The sequence below is a fragment of the Anolis carolinensis genome, chromosome 4, assembly GCF_035594765.1.
Source record: "Anolis carolinensis isolate JA03-04 chromosome 4, rAnoCar3.1.pri, whole genome shotgun sequence".
Taxonomy (NCBI): domain Eukaryota; kingdom Metazoa; phylum Chordata; class Lepidosauria; order Squamata; family Dactyloidae; genus Anolis; species Anolis carolinensis.
The window spans coordinates 79161347-79181486 of record NC_085844.1 but is presented as its reverse complement, the minus strand read 5'-3'; the positions used below and the strand labels follow the sequence as shown (position 1 = coordinate 79181486).

Genomic DNA, 20140 nt, shown 5'->3' with positions numbered 1-20140 from the left:
AAAGCCAGAAGCAGACGTTTGTAGTTTTTCCAAGTCCAAGAAGGGGGGAAGACAAGCCGTGGTCAGTTCAGTCCGGGTTCTCAAAGCAGGAGATGGCGTCCGTCAGAAAGACGACGGAAGGTCAAGCTAATAAGAGTAAGCACAGGTTTGCACAAACAAATGCCCACACAATCCCTCCCGCCGTCTGACCCTGGATTCCAATCAACTTACGTCTCAGCACAGGAAAGCACACAAGTCTTCAGGGAAGCGTCCCACACACACACGGATCCCAAGCGTTTGCCCAGATTACCTTGCCCGACGCAATTTGCAATTGCTCCCAAGCCCCATTTTATGCCAGTTACAAATCTTCATCACTGTCAGCTGTCCTCCTTAACCCGGGCGTTTCCTCATCACTTTCCTCGTCAGAGCTGGAACACCTCTGACTACGCCCAACAGCATCTCCAGCTGTGGATCCCGTCCCATCCCTCCAGCTAAGCCATGGGTCTAATCCTGAAGGTCCCCATTCATCTTCTGTCCCATCATGACCAGTGGCACCCAATTCCTCCCTCACCCGAGTCCAATCCATCTCATCCTCCTCTGAGCTAACCAGCCCCTCCTCCATTCTTTCCGTAAACCCTTCGAAAGATTCTTCGTCAGATGGTGCTGCAAATATGTCTCGCAGTCTTTTTCTCTCTCGCTCCTCGAGAGTATCTGACTCTCGAGGAGTCTTACGCCCACGTCTGTCAGTAACAGAGCCATGAGGCTCAATCATAACATGCAGCACGTCTCAGAATGTGTATGACTGGCAGGTGCTCTGCTCAGCCTCGTTGTCTGTCCATCTTGTGCTACAATAAGTTTGGAGCTAGTGGCAGCAGAATGACCAAGCATCCTCTGCTAGAAGAGGCATGAAATTCAACTTGACAAATTTCCGTTCAGAATGTAATTTCTGGTTTTCATATTTTGATGCTACGCTTTTGTTTCTTCTTCTTTAATTTCATTCCATTTTTATTTATTTTAGTTTTGTGTAGTGGTCACAGAGCCCCTGGGAAGTGTTTGCAGAGCCCGTAGGGCTCTGTAGACCACAGGTTGGGAACCACTGCTTTAGGGAATAGTTTGTACTGTACTGAATATAATATAAGCATCCTATATAGCATTGGGGATATACATCCTCAGTTAGTTTGATCATGAATGTAGGGATGGATTATTAGGGTAGTTTTTTTGTCTGAAGCAAGAGAAAATGAATAGTCTTCTGTAATATCCTTCCTATATTTGCACATTCCAAAGTGTTGCAAAGAAATTATTAAGTGGAGAAAAACGGAAAACAGATTAGAAATTGGGGGAAGGTTGCACAAAAACACTGTTTTTCTCTCCTGAATACTTCTCCCTAAGTCTTCAGGATGTTTGAATGTTAAATGTCCGCAAAATTCCCACTGATGTACTGTTCTGGTTGTCAAGAAACCTATTTTTTCATCCAATATATGAATAATTGTGTTACTTCCATCACTAATAGTGGCCATACTGAGCAAGTCATATATACCGTAATCCAGAAGCTTTGCTTTGTGAAAATGTAATATAACATAAATCTAAAATGAAAATTATATTTTCCTCCCAAAAGATGTAAAGTAAACAAACTAGAATAATTTGACATAGCCATTTAAAGTAGAATTTGATGCATTAAAATGAATACATTCAAATAGGAAAGTAAAGTAAGGTAACATTCAGAAAAGTGGTGTTTATGTTCAAACATTATTGTCAGTTTCTTTTGAATTGATCTTGCTTTTTCCCAAAGGAGTCCTAGCCAAGGTCCCAAAAGGATCATCAGTAGATTGAACAAGTAACATTGTCAACTGATTGAATGATGTTTTCCTGAGTTGATTCAGGTGGCTCGTTTGAGATATTGAAAGTGAAAACTTAAAAAATACTGTCACCCATTATTGAAAGGAAACCTATCTATTTTGATTTCTTCTTAAAGTAATGCATCAAAACCAAACTAGCATTACCTCTCAGGACCTGCCGAGATTTTAGTTCATTTCTTTATACCAAGGGTGCTTTCAAGATGTTTTGAACTGTAATTTCTTTACTATTGCTTTGAAGCTATGATCAATGTATATTGTAGGTGAGAAAACATCAAGAGAGCCACAGTGTTTATCAGTTATGTTGCCTAATGCTGTTTCTAATAATTGGAAATTTGGCTGCAGCAAATTTGGATCTCACTCTGGGAAAGGCAGCATATAAATGATTAAATAGTTAAATAAAACAATAAAACTGGGCATTCAGGAGGCAGTATAGTGTCCACACACTTAGGTGAGTTGCCACTGTCATCCATTTGGAAACCCTGCATGTTTTCCCAGTGCTTCTTCCCTACTTCAACATGGAAAGTCTGGCTTAAGTCTGAAAGATTTCTGCACTGCCCTACAGCAGACTTATAGAAGCTTTTTTAAAAAACAAAAACAAAAAGGGTGACCATAAAATATCTATCTATCCATTTATGTTAAATCTGGGAAAATAAAAATGGTTTGTGTGATTCTGAAAAGATAAGAAGGCTGGTGCCAATTATGCTTTTCTAAGAGTTGAATTCTACAAAAGGGACACTTCCTTTAAGTAGGTGTCGTGCTTGTTCATTATCTGTCTTATTATTATGAGCTAATAATAAAATGAGCTAAGGACCCAGATTGTTGGAGGTACTCCTCCAGGAAGAAAACTTTGTGGGGCTTCAGTTATAAGGACTAGTATTTTGTATCATGCTCAAAAAGAGACAGAAACCTAGTGAAGTAATTTTAGTGCTAGTAATGTATGTTTCCATTCACTTTTCACCAGTCAGGCTTAGTCCACAGCCTCTAACTACTGGACTTTGGACTAGGGAATGTTTCAAAACAGAATTAAAAAAATATTCACACACACAAAAGAGTAATCTAGTCAATTCTATATATTGTTAATAATTATTGTCAAGTTGACTTTGACTTATGGTAATTCTATTAATGAGGGACTTCCAAGTCACCAACAACCCTGCTCAGTTCTTGCAAGTTAATGCCATGATTTTCTTAATAGTTTATCCACCTGTAATGTGGTCTTCCCCCCTTTCCTATACTTTCTAATATACAAAGCTGTTACAAAACATGAATACCTACCGTGTTTCCCCGAAAATAAGACAGTGTCTTATATTAATTTTTGCTCCCAAAGATGCTCTAGGTCTTATTTTCAGGGGATGTCTTATTTTTCCATTAAGAAGAATTCACATTTATTGTTGAACAAAAAAAAAATTATATACTGTACAGTAGTTGTCATCACAAACCAGCATAACCAGACATACTCTGAATCCTATCAAGAATTTCTTGTTATTACCATTATTTCCATGTACAACACTCTATGGTACATTCATTTATCGATCATGCATGTTCTGTTGTTCTGTTTGGCGGGCATGCTTCCAAACAAAACCTTTGCTAGGTCTTACTTTTGGGGGAGGCCTTATATTTAGCAACTCAGCAAAACTTCTACTAGGTCTTATTTTCTGGGGATGTCTTATTTTAGGGGAAACAGGGTATATACTCATGTATATGTATACATTTATGTATACATTTTTCAATTTTTGATCTGGGTCAACTTATTCATGGGTCAATTTATTAGACTTCAGATCCTAAAAGAAGTACTAACTTCCTCTACTCCTTCTGTCCTTTTTTTAATGCCTTTGCGGGGAAATGGTGGTGGTTGCTGGCCCCTTAAGTCAACATTGGGACTTTCGCCTCTCCATGGAATGACCCTCGACTTATCCAGGGATCATATCAAAGGACTTATACATGACTATATACGATAGTTGTGGCCTGATTTTTTAAAGAAAAGATGGAACACAATCTTAGCATTCCTTTTCCTGAAGAGCTTGAGGAAGTTACTTTTTTCAGCCGACATGGTTACTGACCATGTTGAATGGTGGATTTTTTGAAGCTACAAAATTAACTTTCCCATGCTCAGGTTTTGATCAGGGAAAGTGAACTTATCCCTCTCTAGCACATACAAGCATTTGTGGTGGGAATCATTTTATAATCTTATTAAATGTAATTGCTCCCTAAAATATGGGAGGTTGGGCTATAAGTTTTAAAATACTACAATATTAGCTAAGTGCTTCTAAGTGAAGGAATGTTCTTGTAATATTATAGCTCTCTTTTTTCCAAAAGAGTAGAAATAAATCCTTTCCAGTAACTATCATTATAGCAACATGGTTTTTCTCTAATTAAACATTTCCACTTTGAATCCATTAAAAAATAAAATGATGCTTGAATGAAATAGTGATATGGTATTATAATCCTAGAATGCTAATTTAAGAAATAATGGAGAAAAATCTTTCTGGTTCATGCTAGACAGCCACAGCATAACTTTTCCCAAGTTGAATACTTTCAATCAACACTTGTAGTCAAAAGCAAGTTTTTGATGTTTCATGCATTATAATTAGCAATTGTGCTTAAATAAGTATGCATTTTGTGCTCCCTTAAATACATTTTTAAAACATTGTTCAGAATATCTATTTTTCTTAATGACTGCTCTTGTGAACCTTCACCTTCTCTAACTCCAGGAAGTACGCCATATCACACCCAGTGAAAAGTACAATTATCTTCAATAATATGGGAAATCAGTTGCACTTCCTCTTGTAGATTACAGTGGAAGAACAGTGATTTATTAGTGTTAGGATCTAACCTCTCTACAAGAAGCTTAAAGACCTATACATTACTACCAAGGAATTGTGCTATAGAATTACAGCCTATTTTCTGTCATTTTCATAGAGTTTCATATTTAATCTCATCAACCGTAACCCATTAGTAGTTCAAAGTGAAATGGCTATTGCCATGCCTTTGACTTTCTTCTTTGTATATATGTCCATATGCTTGTTTACATACTTCTAAGGGCAATCTGTAACATAATTATCACCAAAGAAAAGTCTCTACATGATAGGCATCATTAGAAGAACGTTATGCAAATGAATTGGAATGTAAATAACATATTATCTGTACTTTTTATTTTCCACAAGAGAGAATTGCATATTAGTTTTAAAATGTCTCAATAAAGTTTATGATTAAAATAAGAAAAATCCCAACTGAGTTGGATCCTGATTTAGCCCTGCTTATATATTGATATCAACTCAGAGTGACTTTGTCATGACTTAATTAAGTGGTAGGAGTGTCAATTAATCAGCCCCAATTTTGAGGCTGGATTTACACTGCCACATAAAATCCAAATTGTCTGCTTTGAACTGGATTATATGGCAATCAAACTCATATAATCCAGTTCAAAGCAGATAATCTGGACTTCAATAAGACCATATAAGTGGATAATAACAGTGTAATTATAGGTTGAGTATCCCTTATCAGAAATACTTAGGATCAGAAGTGTTTTGGACTTTTGATTTTTTTCAGATGTTGGAATATCTGCATTCAAATATAAGTACATAATGAGATACCTTAGCTTAGAAATGGCACCCAAGTCTAAACACAAATTTTATTTATGTTTCGTATATACATAGCCTAAAGGTAATTTTATACAGTATTTTATTAATGTTGTACATGAAACAAAGTTTGTTTACACTGAAGCATAAGAAAGTAAAACTGTCACTATCTCAGCCACCTGTGTGGACAGTTTTGGAGGATTTTGGAATTTTGGATAAGGGAAGCTCAACCCCATTAAAATTCTCCATTATGTGCAAGGAACAGAAGATTGGGTTTTGTTTGTAATTTATCACTCTTAATTTTCATAGATAATATTTTGTACTGTTCTCTTGTTTGAATTTCACAGAATGTGTGTAGAGGTTCATGCAGTTGTGAAAGGCTGCTTCATACACTGAGGTCTATTAGACAGAAACTCTTATCTGCTTTAAAAATGTTAAGGCCATTTTGTGTGGCCTTTGAGCTTCAAAATACATTGTTCACCTTTGAAAAAGAAAATTGAAAAAGGAAAAGGAAAAAGGACTTATTACAAAACTAGCATGTGTTGGCTTTGACACGGTCTGAATTAAGGCTCTTGTATAAGGTCTGGTGGATGAATGGCATAAGCACTTTACATTGCTTTAAACTTTGTATATTGTATTTTATGACTGTTTTAACTGTTTTCACGTTTTAGTTCATTGTATAACAGTGTAACAGCATCAATTGCCACTTGTAAGCCGCCCTGAGTCCCCTCGGGTGAGAAGGGCGGGGTATAAATAATTGAAATAAATAAATAAATAAATATACCTTTGAAAAACTGCTTGATGTACATAGCTGTCCTCTGCCCATTTACTGGTGTCCAAAAACTACTTTGAAAGATTTCCAAAATAATTTTCCAAGATGGACATTGTATCTGGAAAGAAAACGTTGCCATGTATAGTCATTAAAAAACAAACAAACTTGGATTTGTTTCCTTTGTTTTTCTTTAAAGTAGATTTATTTTTATATCCTAGGAGAATAAATATTAGTTTTATTACAGTTAAATATATAGAAGATTAATAATTTGATAAAACCAGTAGAAATATCATAAAGGGGTATTTTGCTTTGTCCCAATAAATGTTTGTCCTTCTTGAGGTTTTGGATTTATTCCTAATGACTCAGCCTATACAGCGGCCCTTTTAAATTTATTATATTTTTAAAAAGCAGTGTATAGTTCTTAGGAAGGCATCTCAAGGGCCATAGGGTATATCATATCTTCCCCCATGAGGATGGAAATAGTGTTATGATTACACATTTTTAAAACCTCATTATGCTTTTGTTGTCATTTTTACATTCACAAGAGTGATAGAAATTAGCATGAACATCATTTTTAGAAAGTTTAAAAGGATTGTAAGTCAATGCTATCTTAAGATAGAAGCTTTCTGAATACAGTGAGCCCTTGATATTCACTGGGATTTCATTCCATTATTTACTGTGGATACTAAAATCTGTGGATGCTCAAATCCCATGATATTCAATGGTTTGTCTTTTGGGTTTTTTAATGCTTTCAAGCCACGGATGGTTGAATCTGTGATGGCTAAATCTGTGGATGCAGAAGACTGGATGTAATGAAATGCAAGAACTTTGTTTTATATTTTTTCCTACATGCATGCGCACATGCACATACAAGTTGTCTGAATTGACTTTAAGAGATTTTCGGGACACTTTTTATGAATATATAGAAACTCTGATCTGTGCACAGAGCACTTATATTCTCTGATATCCCATTAGATACAACATGTTGTCCCTTTCTTCTTATTGGTTGGTTTGATTGGGCTTATGGCAGTTCTGAGTGCAGATGCAATATTTTGCGTTACAACCTGAGACATTTAAACAGCTATATACAGTGAGCAAGTTTCTTAGATAAATGTGAATTTGCACATGGGAGATTCAGGAGCAAACTTGCATTCATCTAAGAACCTTGCTCTAAGCAGATTGCACTTTTGGCCTATGTTTTGAGTCATATGCTTCAAAGTAGTTTCATGCATTAAATATTAAGACATCTGTTACTGTTTTCTGGTAGAGATGAATCATATAACTAGTAATCTTGATACTACTATATTTAACTTTGCGTAAATTGTACTATGAAGCGATGTCTTGTAAACCCACACTGTCTTAATTTAACTGGTCCCACCACTGTTCTTATCTGCTGTATCCATAGAGTGAGGTTACTAAAGATTTTTCTTTTCTTCTGCTGGAAATAGAAACATGCAATGCTTTATTGCAATAGCGTTAAACGTCTTATAGTTATAATCTTTGGTTCATTTCTGATTCTTTTTTAATAGAAATTAACCATGATAAATAAAGAGAGATTCTAAACCTAATCCTATCTGAAGCCACTTAGTCAAATCTTGCTTGTAAATATAACTTGCATGATTTGAACAGGGTTTACAAAGAATCTTAATAGGACCTTCTGCTATGTGTTATACTTTTTAAAGAGGTTTTGAGAAGTGTGTCCACCAGAACAGTCAAAGTTTTGAATATTTGTGCTCCTATTGTGCTCCCCTAAATAACTATGATCCTAAAGTTGTTAGTTTTTATGGGACAATTTGAATATTTTCTTTCCTGCTCCTTTCTTGCTTTTACCTGAAGCAACCAAATTAGTAAATCTAGACTCAGAGCTGTTTTCAACAGTAGAAGGGAATAAGTACATGGAAAATTAAAGTTAATCCTATCATGATTCAGTACAGTTTTCCCCAACCTAGGGTCCTTCAGTTGTTTTGGCCTACAACTTGATAACGTAGCTTGTGGGTGATGATTAATAGTGATTATTTATTTGTTTCTATCCATTGAATCCAAAGAAGTATGCAACTGAACCTCATCCAAGCGGCTTATTTTTCACCCTTCCTCCAGTGAGCTCAAAGACATTCCTGTTACTTCCTACTTTCTAGAGAGCTATATAGCTTGCTTATTAATTGCTTTATTAAATTTGTATCAGACCTTTCCACCACTCATAAGTCTTAAGGTAACTATCAATATAATATAACTGAAACTAAAATTATAATCACAATATAAAACAATTAAAACACATCAACACACACATATAGTAACATTTGGTATTTTTGTTATATAGCAAAGCTGTTGTTGTTGTTCAAGTTATTTCTGACTTAACAATGACTATAAGGTGAACCTATCAAAGGGTTTTCTTGGCAGAATCTATATTAGATGGGGTTTGCCCTTGCCTTCATCTGAAGTTGAGAGAATATGTCTTGTCCAAGATATCCAGTGGTTTTTATGGCTAAGCAGGGATTCAAACCCTGGTCTCCCAGTGTCCAGCAAACAAACCAGCACATTATTATGTAGCTGTTCACAAGTGAGAATATTAATGTTGCATGCAAATGTTAAGATTGGGAAAATCTTGCACAACTGTCAAGCAGGAGCAGGGAAATGCACAAAGTTTCTGAATTGCTCTGTTTGCTTCTTAAATAAATTCTGATATAGCCATGTAATTAACATCAGCTTTGGTTAGAAAAGGTGCACGGTTGCAATCTCATGCAGTGCTTACAGTTGATATGATGAAATTTATTGTCAAATACATTTGCTTAGAATCAGATTGTATATAGTACCCTTGGAAGACAAATAATACACCATCTTGTAAAGACAGTTGGGTATATGTGGGAGGTGAAGTTGCTCTTGTTGCTTCTTTAGAGCTTGTTTTTTGAATGAGTGAAAAAAATTGGTTAACATTCAGTGAAGATGGTTTAAAAGTGCCTGCATTTGTTTTTCTTTTTTTAAAAAAAAAACAAAAAACGGAGCCATTTCATATTTAGGGTTCTTCAGAATTGCACTGAAAATGCAATGAACTTTCTTCCTACTGTGTTTATAGCAGTTGTGGACTTAGATGCTGACTCGTCCAGTTTTTTTTCCTATTTTTTCTTTTTGCCTTGAGGCTTTCCAGGAATTTGAGTAAGTGTAGGCAGACTGCCAATGGACACTGGCTGGTTAGACACACCACAATGTTCAGTGTATGCTAGCTAACAAAGATACCAAAGTCCTAGCTGTAGTTTTTCTTGTTCTATTTACCTTCTTGTCCTAAAAAAACGCATGCTCTCAGTTGTATGGAGAAGGGCAGTAATGTAATTATAGCAAATGTAATATTATTGCTAGGGTGCTCATTTGTTTAAATGAGACTGAAAACTTTATAACGGAATAGAAGAAGAATTTGGGAAGGAACCAATATTCTAACTAAAGCTATCCATGCCAATTAACAATTAATAAATCATTAAGTACAGAAGAGGAACAGGAATGTGGTTCCACACAGCAAATGGATTTTTGTCTTCTGCCTTTTCTTACTCCAACATACAGTTGTCTTAAATTCTCATTCCATTCCAGAAGATATTTAGTGGTAATAACCATCATTTCATCGTATTTCATTTTGTGGGTTTGGTGAAATGAAGCTGTACAGCGAGCCAAGAAACAGACCAATCATTGGAAGAAAAAAGAGTGAAACTTTATTATGTACTACTGAAATAGTGATGGCATGGCAGAGATCCCAGTATCAAACAGCCTGTCTGTCATTTGAGATATCTCCTCCCTGTTTAGTATGCCTGCCATTGCTGAGGGGGTGGGTGGGATTCCACATAGGCACATCGCCATGGTGCCTACGGCCATACCACCTTGAACACGTCCAATTTCGACATTGCCATGGTGTGATTTCCCTGCCACTCGGGAGTGAGGTCAGTCCTAGTCTAGCCCCTGGGCTGCATTTGTGCTCGGTTGCCTCCACGTCCAAGGTCCCCCAATAGGAAAGTCCAGAAGTTTGCAGGTCCCATTCCACCCTCCACGCCCCCCCCCCAATTCTGATCTCATTCCATACTACACCACGAAGTTGTGACAAAATTAGAAAAACTTTCAACCAAAGACCTAATGTTCAAAATATCCCAAAGGGGAGTGTATGTTTTATATGCCTTGAAATTAGCTATGGTGACCCCAAGATTTTCATAGGGTTTTCTCAGGCAATGAATACTCAGAGCTGCTTTTGCCAATTCCTTCCTTTGAAATATAGCCTAAGCCACTTGCTATTCAATGAAAATAATTTCATTGTTAATGACAGTAAGAACAATGTAGGTTTGATGTCCATTGGAATTTTTCTAAAAAGGGGTTTTTTTTATCCCGAAGGCCCAATCCAGCATTGAAGACCATAGAGACATATATGAACATGCACAATTTACTTCAAACACACATATATCTCGGTATGCTCTTACATTCTAACAATGTCCACCAGAATTGCTGTTCACCTGCCATTATTAGCTGGTAAACCATTTCCTAATGGCAAACAGCAATCTTGAAAACCAGGGAAGAGTGCCCCCTTCCACCGGCAGTCAATCTGGGCTCCAGAAAAATTTGGGAGCTGTAGATTTCAGAGCATCTGAGTAGCTTGAGACTGAAGACATTTATGTTATGAAGGTAGAACTGTATTTTGGGAAGGAGTCTTAACATCTCTGTCTTAAACACATGAAAGATTCTTCCTGTAAGAATCCTACAGGATCCTTCAAAATCTCAAGATTCTGCCATTTTGGTCTCATATATGGGTTCATTGATCAGCTTGGATCAGTGTTACCAGATTTAGAAATATCATTGAAAGAAGCTGTAATTTTAAAACAGAGCACAGTGTTCCCTCACTACTTCGCGGTTCACTTTTTGCGGATTCGCTGTTTCGTGGTTTTTCAATAAACTCTAAAACAATATTATAAATCATAAAAATTACAATTTACAGCCTAAGGAAGGGAGTAAGGAAAAGTCAAAGGGAGTGAAAAGGAGCCCAAGTGGCAACGGGAGGAGGAGGCGATTTATCAACACACGATTGGTTGATAAAGACTTAAAATAGTGTATAATTACTAAAATATAAATTATATTTATATAATTTATATATTTATATAAAGTATAAATATTAAAATAAATATAGCGCCCCTACTTAGCGGATTTTCACTTATTGCAGGTGCTCCTGGAATCTAACCCCAGCAATAAGTGAGGGAACACTGCATATCTTAAAATGACTAAAATGCCCTGGACTTGATCTCTTGTTTCTATGATTTAAGGAGGCAGGTAGCTTGAGATACTAAAGTATTGTAGAGTCATTGTTGCCAATAAATAAGGGCTAGATGCATCAATTTCTCAACCAGATTGAGATACACCAGTAGTACCATTGCAATGGAGAAAACTGCATTGCACTTCATAGAAGGGAAATAATATAGCATGCTGCTCATACATACGTATGATAAGAATAAAAGGTCAGGTTATGAGAAAGAATCTTAGTGCCTGGTTACAAAAAGTTGTTGTTAAAGAAGGCCAAACTGGAGGCATTGCTTGACTATGAATGTATCATCAATCATGGTATTTGAATTAACACTGCCCTTTAAAATTGCCTCCTCTTTCATTTCTCGGAGATCAGACCTCAAATTAATTCATGTCAGTATGCCACCCAGGGTGTACCAGTATGCTTGGAAAACATTGGTTTCATGTAGCGAAATAGTCATGGAAATATATTGCATTATGTGGTAAGAATTTGATGTAAAAGATAGAAAACATTTGGTAACCTACAGTTCATTAACAGTGATTCTGCAAAATAAGTTCTGTAGAGTTTTTATTTATTTTTAGCCATATGTGGTATATGTGCACCACCACATCAAATGCAGGGCTTGAATATAATAATGATACCCTAAAATAGAAATAAAGGGAAAGTGACCTTTACCGTTTTAGCTGTTTGCTGTTTAAATTAAAGGCTGACCCAGCAGGCATTAGTACTTGAGTGCTTACTAAAATAATCGTTCTAGATCAGAACAGTAACTGACTAAAGTAAGCAAAAAACTGTCTGAAAATACATGTTCCAAGATATATTTTAGTTCGTTTGTTTTTTAACTATTTCAATCTATTATCCTCTTTCATTATTGTAACTTTTATATTACCTTAACTATTTGTCTGCTTCCAAAGTCCATTTTTCCCCTAGTGAATTCTTATAATAATCTGTGGCGGTTATCCTTATTATACCGTGACTGGTATTGGCAGCAGGGGTAGTGGTTTGAGCTTTGGGCTCCAACTCTGGAGAATAGGGTTTGATTTACTGCTCAGCCATAAAAGCCCCCTGGATGAACCTCTGAAAAACCCAGTGATAGGGTCACCTTAGAGCAGTGGTTCTCAACCTGTGTGGTCCTCAGGTGTTTTGGCCTACAACTCCCAGAAATCCCAGCCATTTTACCAGCTGTTGGGATTTCTGGGAGTTGAAGGCCAAAACAACTGGGGACCCACAGGTTGAGAGCTAATGCCTTAGAGCATGTCGGAAACAACTTGAAAACACACAACAGTCATGATACAAAATACAGTATCCCTTGAATATCTCACAGATTGCAACAGCTGGTAAATTGTTGAAGTCTGAGCCATCCCTCACAATCTCAGACTCTTGAGTGGAATTGCAGCATATGTTTTGGAATCAGCAGCTCTCATTCTCTACAAGACCACTTAGGAATATATAGAATCAAGTGTCTATTAGAGATCATAAAACATCAACCAAATGGGTCATATACAAGCAGCTAATGAGCAAGTTGAAACAAGCCCAGCATGTAGTCTTTTAATTTTATAACTATCACATGGATGTACAATTTTTTTCCTCCCTGAAGTTGTGACCGGAAAGGATGAGTTAATTTTAAAGTTGGATTCGTTGGGTTATGTGAAATATGCCACTTCAAATATTTCTTACCGCTAAGTTGAAACAATACATTCTACCCAAATAAATAAATGCCAAACTTGGGGGGGGGGGGGGGTTGCAATGGTTATTTTTTAATCCTAGGCCATTTTCCTGTGTGTACTACTGCCAGCCATGCTTCATCCTGCTCTACTGTTTAAATTAAAGGGATTTTAAGAAAGATGAGGTTCCAGGTATGGCATTCCATGGAAATCACATCCACTAATAAATCCTAGGAATGGATACTCTCTGACCAGAAAATAAAAGACTGAGTTTTCTGCAGTTGATATAGAAGAATTAATACCCTGAGATAGATAGATATTATTTTTTTAATGAACCTGTTTGTACTTTAGAACAGGATTATGGAACAGGAACCTGTTGAAAGATACCCATTACAACGAAGATGATCCTGACGTTACTCCTGGGATTCCAAAAGTAAAGCGGAATGGGTGGAGGCATCTAATGGGAGTATACCCCAGAGACTCTAGAGACATACAGATTGATAGAGGACATGGCAGAAGCCACAGAAAGTCTGGGTTGCATGCAGTCTGTACAATTCCCACCCGTTTTAGAGGTTAACGCAGATAAGTATTCCTAGCACTGCTCCTTGGGTCTAAACCAGGGGTGCCAAACTCATTTTCACCAAGGACCACATCAGTCTTTATGGCTGCCTTCAAAGAACTGTTTCTAATTGTAAGACTGGCATTGAAAACCTCACAGGCCATATAAAATATTGTCAGCCATGTCCATCCCACAGACCTTGCATTTGACATGTATGGTCTAGGTCAAAGGGGCACCTTGTTTTACAAGTTCTTCAGGTACTAAGATCTTTCTGGCCCTTATTGCCACATTATGCCTATATTCGCAAAGGTATTCCTATCAAACAGAGAGAGATCTAGCCTTTCTCTGCCATCCCACACTTAAAATCTGTCAGACTAGGGAAAGCAGAGCCATTCTATAAGGGCAGGAAGTACATTCAAATCTGAATTTTGCAGCTGGTTAGCTCTCTTCCTATCCTAATTTATAACACAATTCTTCTCCCCTTCTCTCCAAGTCTATTAAAGCTGTTTCCTTATACAGAGCAGCTTCCTTATAAATGCTCATTTATAAATGCTCATTTATAAATGCTCTTCTCCTGCACAGGGAGCAAATCATCCAGCAGCTACCACTCACAATTCATTGGTTACTAAGGAACAAGGGAACACGATATGATTGGAGCTACATATTTGCATGGGCAAATATGGATTGCAGGAATCTGAAAATATATCCTGTAAAGTCTTTTAGTGAACTAGTCAAAAAAGAAGAGGAAAGAAAGCAGAGGAGAAGAGTGAGTGGCAAAGGAAACTTTCAGCACCTGTAAAATCCCGACTCTTGAACTATATAATATTTGTAAACTTTTGATAGGAACAAGCCCTTAGTTTTGTTACTGTCAGATAGGTTGGGTTAGCATATCTTTTGAGTTTAATTCTGAGAATTTCTAGAATTGATTTCCACAGCAGAAAGCAAGTTGGAAGTTAATGTATAGAATTAAATAGAAGCATTGGATTTGGTTCCATGTATAACTTGACGCTGGATGATTCATTTTCGTGCTGCCTTGATCAATTATGTACCTATCTTCTCCTGCAAATTTGGTAGACCTTAGATCGGGGAGAGATGGGCCGTCAGAACTGTAGCAAAGTGGGCATGCACAGTAGTCAAAACAATCCGGATAGAAAAAGGATGACAGATTATTGATATGTCACATGTTGCCCCAGTGAGGGTACATTTGTAACCTGCAAACCTTTTAAACGGAAATTGAGGAAAGGAATATGGGTACTGTGGGGGAGCTGAAGGATGAAAATAGTTTTTCCTGTTTTCATTGGCTATTCTCTCCCCCCCCCCCCTTCCAATACCATCAATGAGAGTTGCTTCCATGATGGTGACATGGGTGGGGAGAATAACAGGAAAACAGGGGGAAACATACTTTACCAAGAGTCATTTGTCAATTTCTTATGAGTATAAATGTAGAACAGATAAAATGACAAATTGATATTATACATCATTACTTAGAAGTAAGCTATTATGTTTGTATTAGTTGTTGTTTTTAGTCATTTAATGTTTGCCTTTTTGTGATTGGAATCCGCCCTGAGCCACTTCGGAGAGATAGGGTGAAATACAAATAAAGTTTTATTATTATTGTTACTGCTCTCACTGGGATTTGTTTCCAAGGGAAAATGCATGAGATTGCACATTGGAGGATACATGACACTCCTTTTTATGATACAGTTGTCCTTCTCTATTCAAAAGTTCTACATTCATAGATTCAACAATCCACTGTTCGAAAATATTTTTTAAAAATCCAAAAAGTGAACCTTGGTTTTGCCATTTTATAAAGGACACCATTTTACTGTGCTGTTATATGTAATGAGATTTGGGTGCCTTGGATTTTGGTATCCATGGGGGGAGGGGGGTCTTGGAATCACATCCTGGTGGAAACTGAGGCATACTGTGTAACTATAAACTTAGTAAATGAATACAATAGCCAAATAAAATAAATGTTCTTGATTTTTGAGTACAGTACTTTTCCTTTTGATTCCCCTTCCCTCAATATTGCTAGTATTTTGATATCTTCTCTCTCTTTTCTCCTTTTCTTTTTCCTCCCTTCTATCTCATTCCAGAGATGCTTGCAGAGGTTTGTGCTCACGGAGATGATTCCTCATGAAGTCTCTGGATCCGCTTCACAAATCAAATGTGACTTTCCACTTAGCAGACTGAAACCAGAGCCAGCCAGGCAGTGAAGCCACAGAAGAAAAGGGCTGGGGCTGGTGAAACATGAAATCCAACCAGGAGAGAAGCAATGAAAGCCTGCCACCTAAGAAGCGAGAGATCCCTGCCACCAGCCTGCCTTCTGATGTGAAGCCATTAGTTTTGGCCAGTGAAAATCACCGTGCAGATAACTTAACATGGCTCTCAAGTACAACCAGCAGTCAGAGCAGTGTGAGTGGGCGAAGCAGATCTGGAGGGACCTTGGTGGAGGCTGGATCACACCAGGGAATAGGTTTACACAAATCACTATCTACAGGCATGGATTATTCCCCACCTAGTGCTCCGAGGTCTGTTCCAGCCACTGCAACACTTCCCACCGTGTATCCATCGGCACTCTCACAGGCAGGGACACCTGTTTCCCCAGTGCAGTACACACATCTGCAGCACACGTTCCAGTTTGTTGGGCCCCAGTATAGTGGACCATATGCCGGATTCATCCCTTCTCCACTGATTTCCCCCACAGCCAGTTCTGCAACCAGCACAGCAGCCTCTGCCACTGCTGTTGCAACCACTCCATCCCAGCGTTCTCAACTGGAGGCATATTCCACTTTGCTGGCCAACATGAGCAACCTAAGCCAGCAAGGGCACAAGGTTGAGCCACATCTAGTCAGGACACCTGGATTGATCACAGCAGGGTCTCCGCCACCTACCCAGCAAAACCAATATGTCCACATTTCCAGCTCTCAGAGTGCTGTCAGAAATGTTTCTCCTCCAGCCATCCCAGTCCATCTGCATCCTCACCAGACGGTGATTCCTCACGCATTTGCTCTTGGTCCCTCCTCCCAGGTGGTAGTGCAATACACGGATTCAGGTGGCCATTTTGTCACCAGGGAGTCCACCAAGAAGTCTGAGAGCAGCCGGCTGCAGGCTATGCAAGCAAAAGAAATACTGAATGGAGAAATAGAAAAGGGTAGGCGGTATGGCCTCTCGCCATCCTCAGAAGTGAATCTTGTCAAATCTGGCAATAAACCATCTCCTCATCATTATGAGGCCAGGCATGTGGTTGTCCACTCGGGTCCTACTGATTATATTACACGGGATTCCTCCAGTGTCCGGTCCTCTATTATGGTTGTCCCTAACAATAACACAACTACTGCAGACATGGAAATCCAGCACGGCAGCAATCGAGAAACACCTCCTTCAGTCCTCAATGAAAAGGGAAGCTTGCATTTAGGAAAAACAGCCCACCGCTCCTATGCTTTATCTCCACAGCAGACTATGGGTCATGAAGGGGTGAAAACAGTTGCCACTTTGTCGCCTCACACAGTCATTCAGACCACCCACAGCGCCTCAGAGCACCTCCCCGTTGGGTTGCCAGCTGCGGCTTTCTACACAGGGACTCAGCCACCAGTCATTGGCTACCTGAGCAGTCAACAGCAAGCCTTTGGTTATCCTGGAAGTCTACCACAGCACCTAGTAATACCTGGAACCCAGCCCCTATTAATACCAGTAGGCAATGCAGATATTGACTCATCAGGGGTACCACCTTCTATGGCCACATCATCTCCACAGCTGGCGGCAGTACCTCACACGTTTGTCACAACCACCATTCCAAAAAGTGAGAATTTCAATGCCGAGTCACTCGCAAGTCAGCAGGCTTACCAGGCAGCCGTGGTGCAGGCTCAGATCCATCTTCCCTTGGTCCAGTCAGTTCCTTCTTCGGCAACTGCTCCTCCAACACTGCCTCCTTACTTCATGAAAGGGTCTATCATTCAGTTGGCCAATGGGGAACTAAAGAAAGTAGAAGATTTAAAAACAGAAGACTTTATACAGAGTGCAGAAATTAGCTGTGACCTGAAAATAGACTCCAGCACCGTGGAAAGGATTGATGATAGCCATAACCCAGGCATTGCCATGATACAGTTTGCAGTTGGAGAGCACCGGGCACAGGTAATGAATATTGGGGTGAGACTGGGGGAAGAGTGTTACTATCCAAGTAGGCAAAATAGCCCTGGTTACAGTTTTGGTTCTTGAATGGCTAAAAAGTGTGTTGATGACTGCCATGTTGAGGGGATTGTCCAAAAATTATATCAGCAACAAAATGATGCACTATGTGTTATTTAAACAGCCTTAACAACTATAACCTTTTTTGCAGCATTCCCTAACTTGGAATCCTTCTGATGTTTTAGACTGCAACTCTTGTAAGCCATGCTGACATTTGTATTTACATTAGACTCACAGTCAAAAGCAACCAAAGCACATAATACTTGTTTTAGAACTTGATACAACTTTACACAGCAGTGAGTAAATCTTTTGGTTTCCCAGACCTCTTTTGACTGGATGTGAAGAATAAACAAAAAGGCATGGAAAGCTGCTTGTAATTCCCAATGCCTTTACTGGAAAGAAGTCTGGGGGAATCTTCAAAGATTTATCTTTAGAAAGGTTCTTTCATCCTGATAAAACAGGAATGGGCAACTATAATAGTGGCTACATTGATCATAAGGGACACATGGGGCATTTTCACCATTCTTTTGAGTTTTCCAGTACCATTTTAAGAACTGGAAGTGAGCAATAATCACATTCTAATCACATCTTGTTTCAAAAAAGCACATCTATATTGGGGGGGGGGGGTGTAATTTGAAGAAATTTCCCCATACTCCTCAGAGAGCATTTTGGGGCAGAAAAAATTGAAATATTTCACAAAATGTTTTTGACCCTTGGGTCAACATGCTCTTCACACATGGCAGAGGATATTTGGGAGCAAACAGTGGACCCTGTAGGCCAGTGGTTCCCAATCCTCCAGTTATTTTGGACTTCAACTCCCATAAATCTCAGCCATCTTACCAGCTGTTAGTATTTGTGGGAGCTGAAGTCCAAAATACCTATAGGACCAAAAGTTGGGAACAACTGCTGTAAGCACAAAAAAGGCCATGAGATACACATTGCTCCACTCCTCTAAGAAAGGTATGTCGCAGTGTAATTAAAAGGGTTCTATATGGGGGCAGGAGAAACAACCCCCTTCTCAACATGAGCTCCCCATCTCTGGTTTAAGGAGTAGGCATACACCAATTGTGTTTGTAGTAGAAAATGACTTTATACAAAGAAATATTTGCAATACAGCAGAATACTGGAACTCCTATCAAACCTTTCTGCCAGAAATTCCCAAGCAGTTGCTTTCTTACTTGCAAAAAGCTTTCTCCTTCTTCTAGAACTTTGCAGCTTTCTCTCCAACAACAACCCTCAACCACAATAGAAGCTTTGTACTCCTTTAGTACCTTTACAACTGTTCCACCCTGGCTATAAATTACGTAAGACTAACCAGGTGGCTTGATTTTCATTACTCACAGCATGCTTGGGCCTGATTCTTACATTTACTTATATTCACTTAAGAAATGACATACTTAAAAACTCCAACAAGGTATAAGCATCATTTTGATTCATTCTTTTTTCTTTAATTTTCCAATATAATTAATCAATCAATGTGACCACCTGTAATTTTTGTTAAGATTGTTTCCTGCGATAAAAAAAATTCGAGAGTAGTATGGTATAGTAGAGATTTGAACGTTGGATTTCAACTCTGGAGAACAGAGTTTGAATCCATACTCGGCCTTGAAAACCTACTCTCTCAGCCTCAGAGGGAACAAATCTTGCCACGAAAACCCTGTGATAAGATAGGATTCCCATAAATCAGACTTGATTTAAAGATACACTGTAACAACAACTGAAACTTCAGTGCAAAGTAAGTTATAAATGCCAAGGGAAAGGAATACCACACATTTCTGTGTCTTAATATGCCAAAACTTTCTTGTGTTGAGATTAGGTTTTCCTTTTTCTCTGTTTCATAATGAAAATGTTGGTTGATAGCACTGTCTACATTGCATGCTTTTGTCTGTCATCCATTGCTTTAGCTTTAGTGTGTCGTTTCTTGATTCTTTAAGAAAATGGTACAACTCATCCACAATTTGTTTGGACAGCCATCTAATGCTTTTACTGATTCAGATCATTCCTTCTACTATCTCTTCTTTTATTTACTTCCACTGTACCTGTTCATCAAGAGCTCTATGCTAATTTGTTCTTCTTTCTTCATTTAATAGACATGAAACTGAATCCTTTAATGCTCTTTTAATCTAGTTGTGTTGTGATTACTTCTCTTGTTGTGATCACTTCTTAAAGCTCCTTTCACCCTCTTTACAGAACATCACATCAAATTTGTTGAAGTGAAGCCTGAAATGTATCAGCATTGCATAGCTCTAGCAATTTGATAGCACTTTAATTACAATAGCATCATCCT

The 20140-nt window shown here is 38.3% G+C and overlaps 1 protein-coding gene and 1 long non-coding RNA gene across 17 annotated transcripts in view; one reads left to right on the top strand and one right to left on the bottom strand.

Moving 5' to 3' along the window:
• atxn1 (ataxin 1) overlaps positions 1–20140 on the top strand; it is a 346870-nt gene that overhangs the window by 309103 nt on the left and 17627 nt on the right. For all 16 annotated transcript variants that reach the window (XM_062980695.1, XM_016992935.2, XM_016992934.2 and 13 more), the window contains one exon: positions 15762–17799. In XM_062980695.1, coding sequence (XP_062836765.1) covers positions 15916–17799 — 1884 coding nt within the window. In that variant the 5' untranslated portion in view covers positions 15762–15915. The remainder of the gene's footprint in view (positions 1–15761; positions 17800–20140) is intronic.
• LOC103278576 (uncharacterized) lies at positions 6007–19180 on the bottom strand. Its single transcript, XR_506164.3, has 3 exons — positions 19032–19180; positions 17512–17640; positions 6007–6300 (listed from the first exon to the last, which is right to left on the bottom strand). It is a non-coding gene; the product is annotated as an uncharacterized LOC103278576 (long non-coding RNA).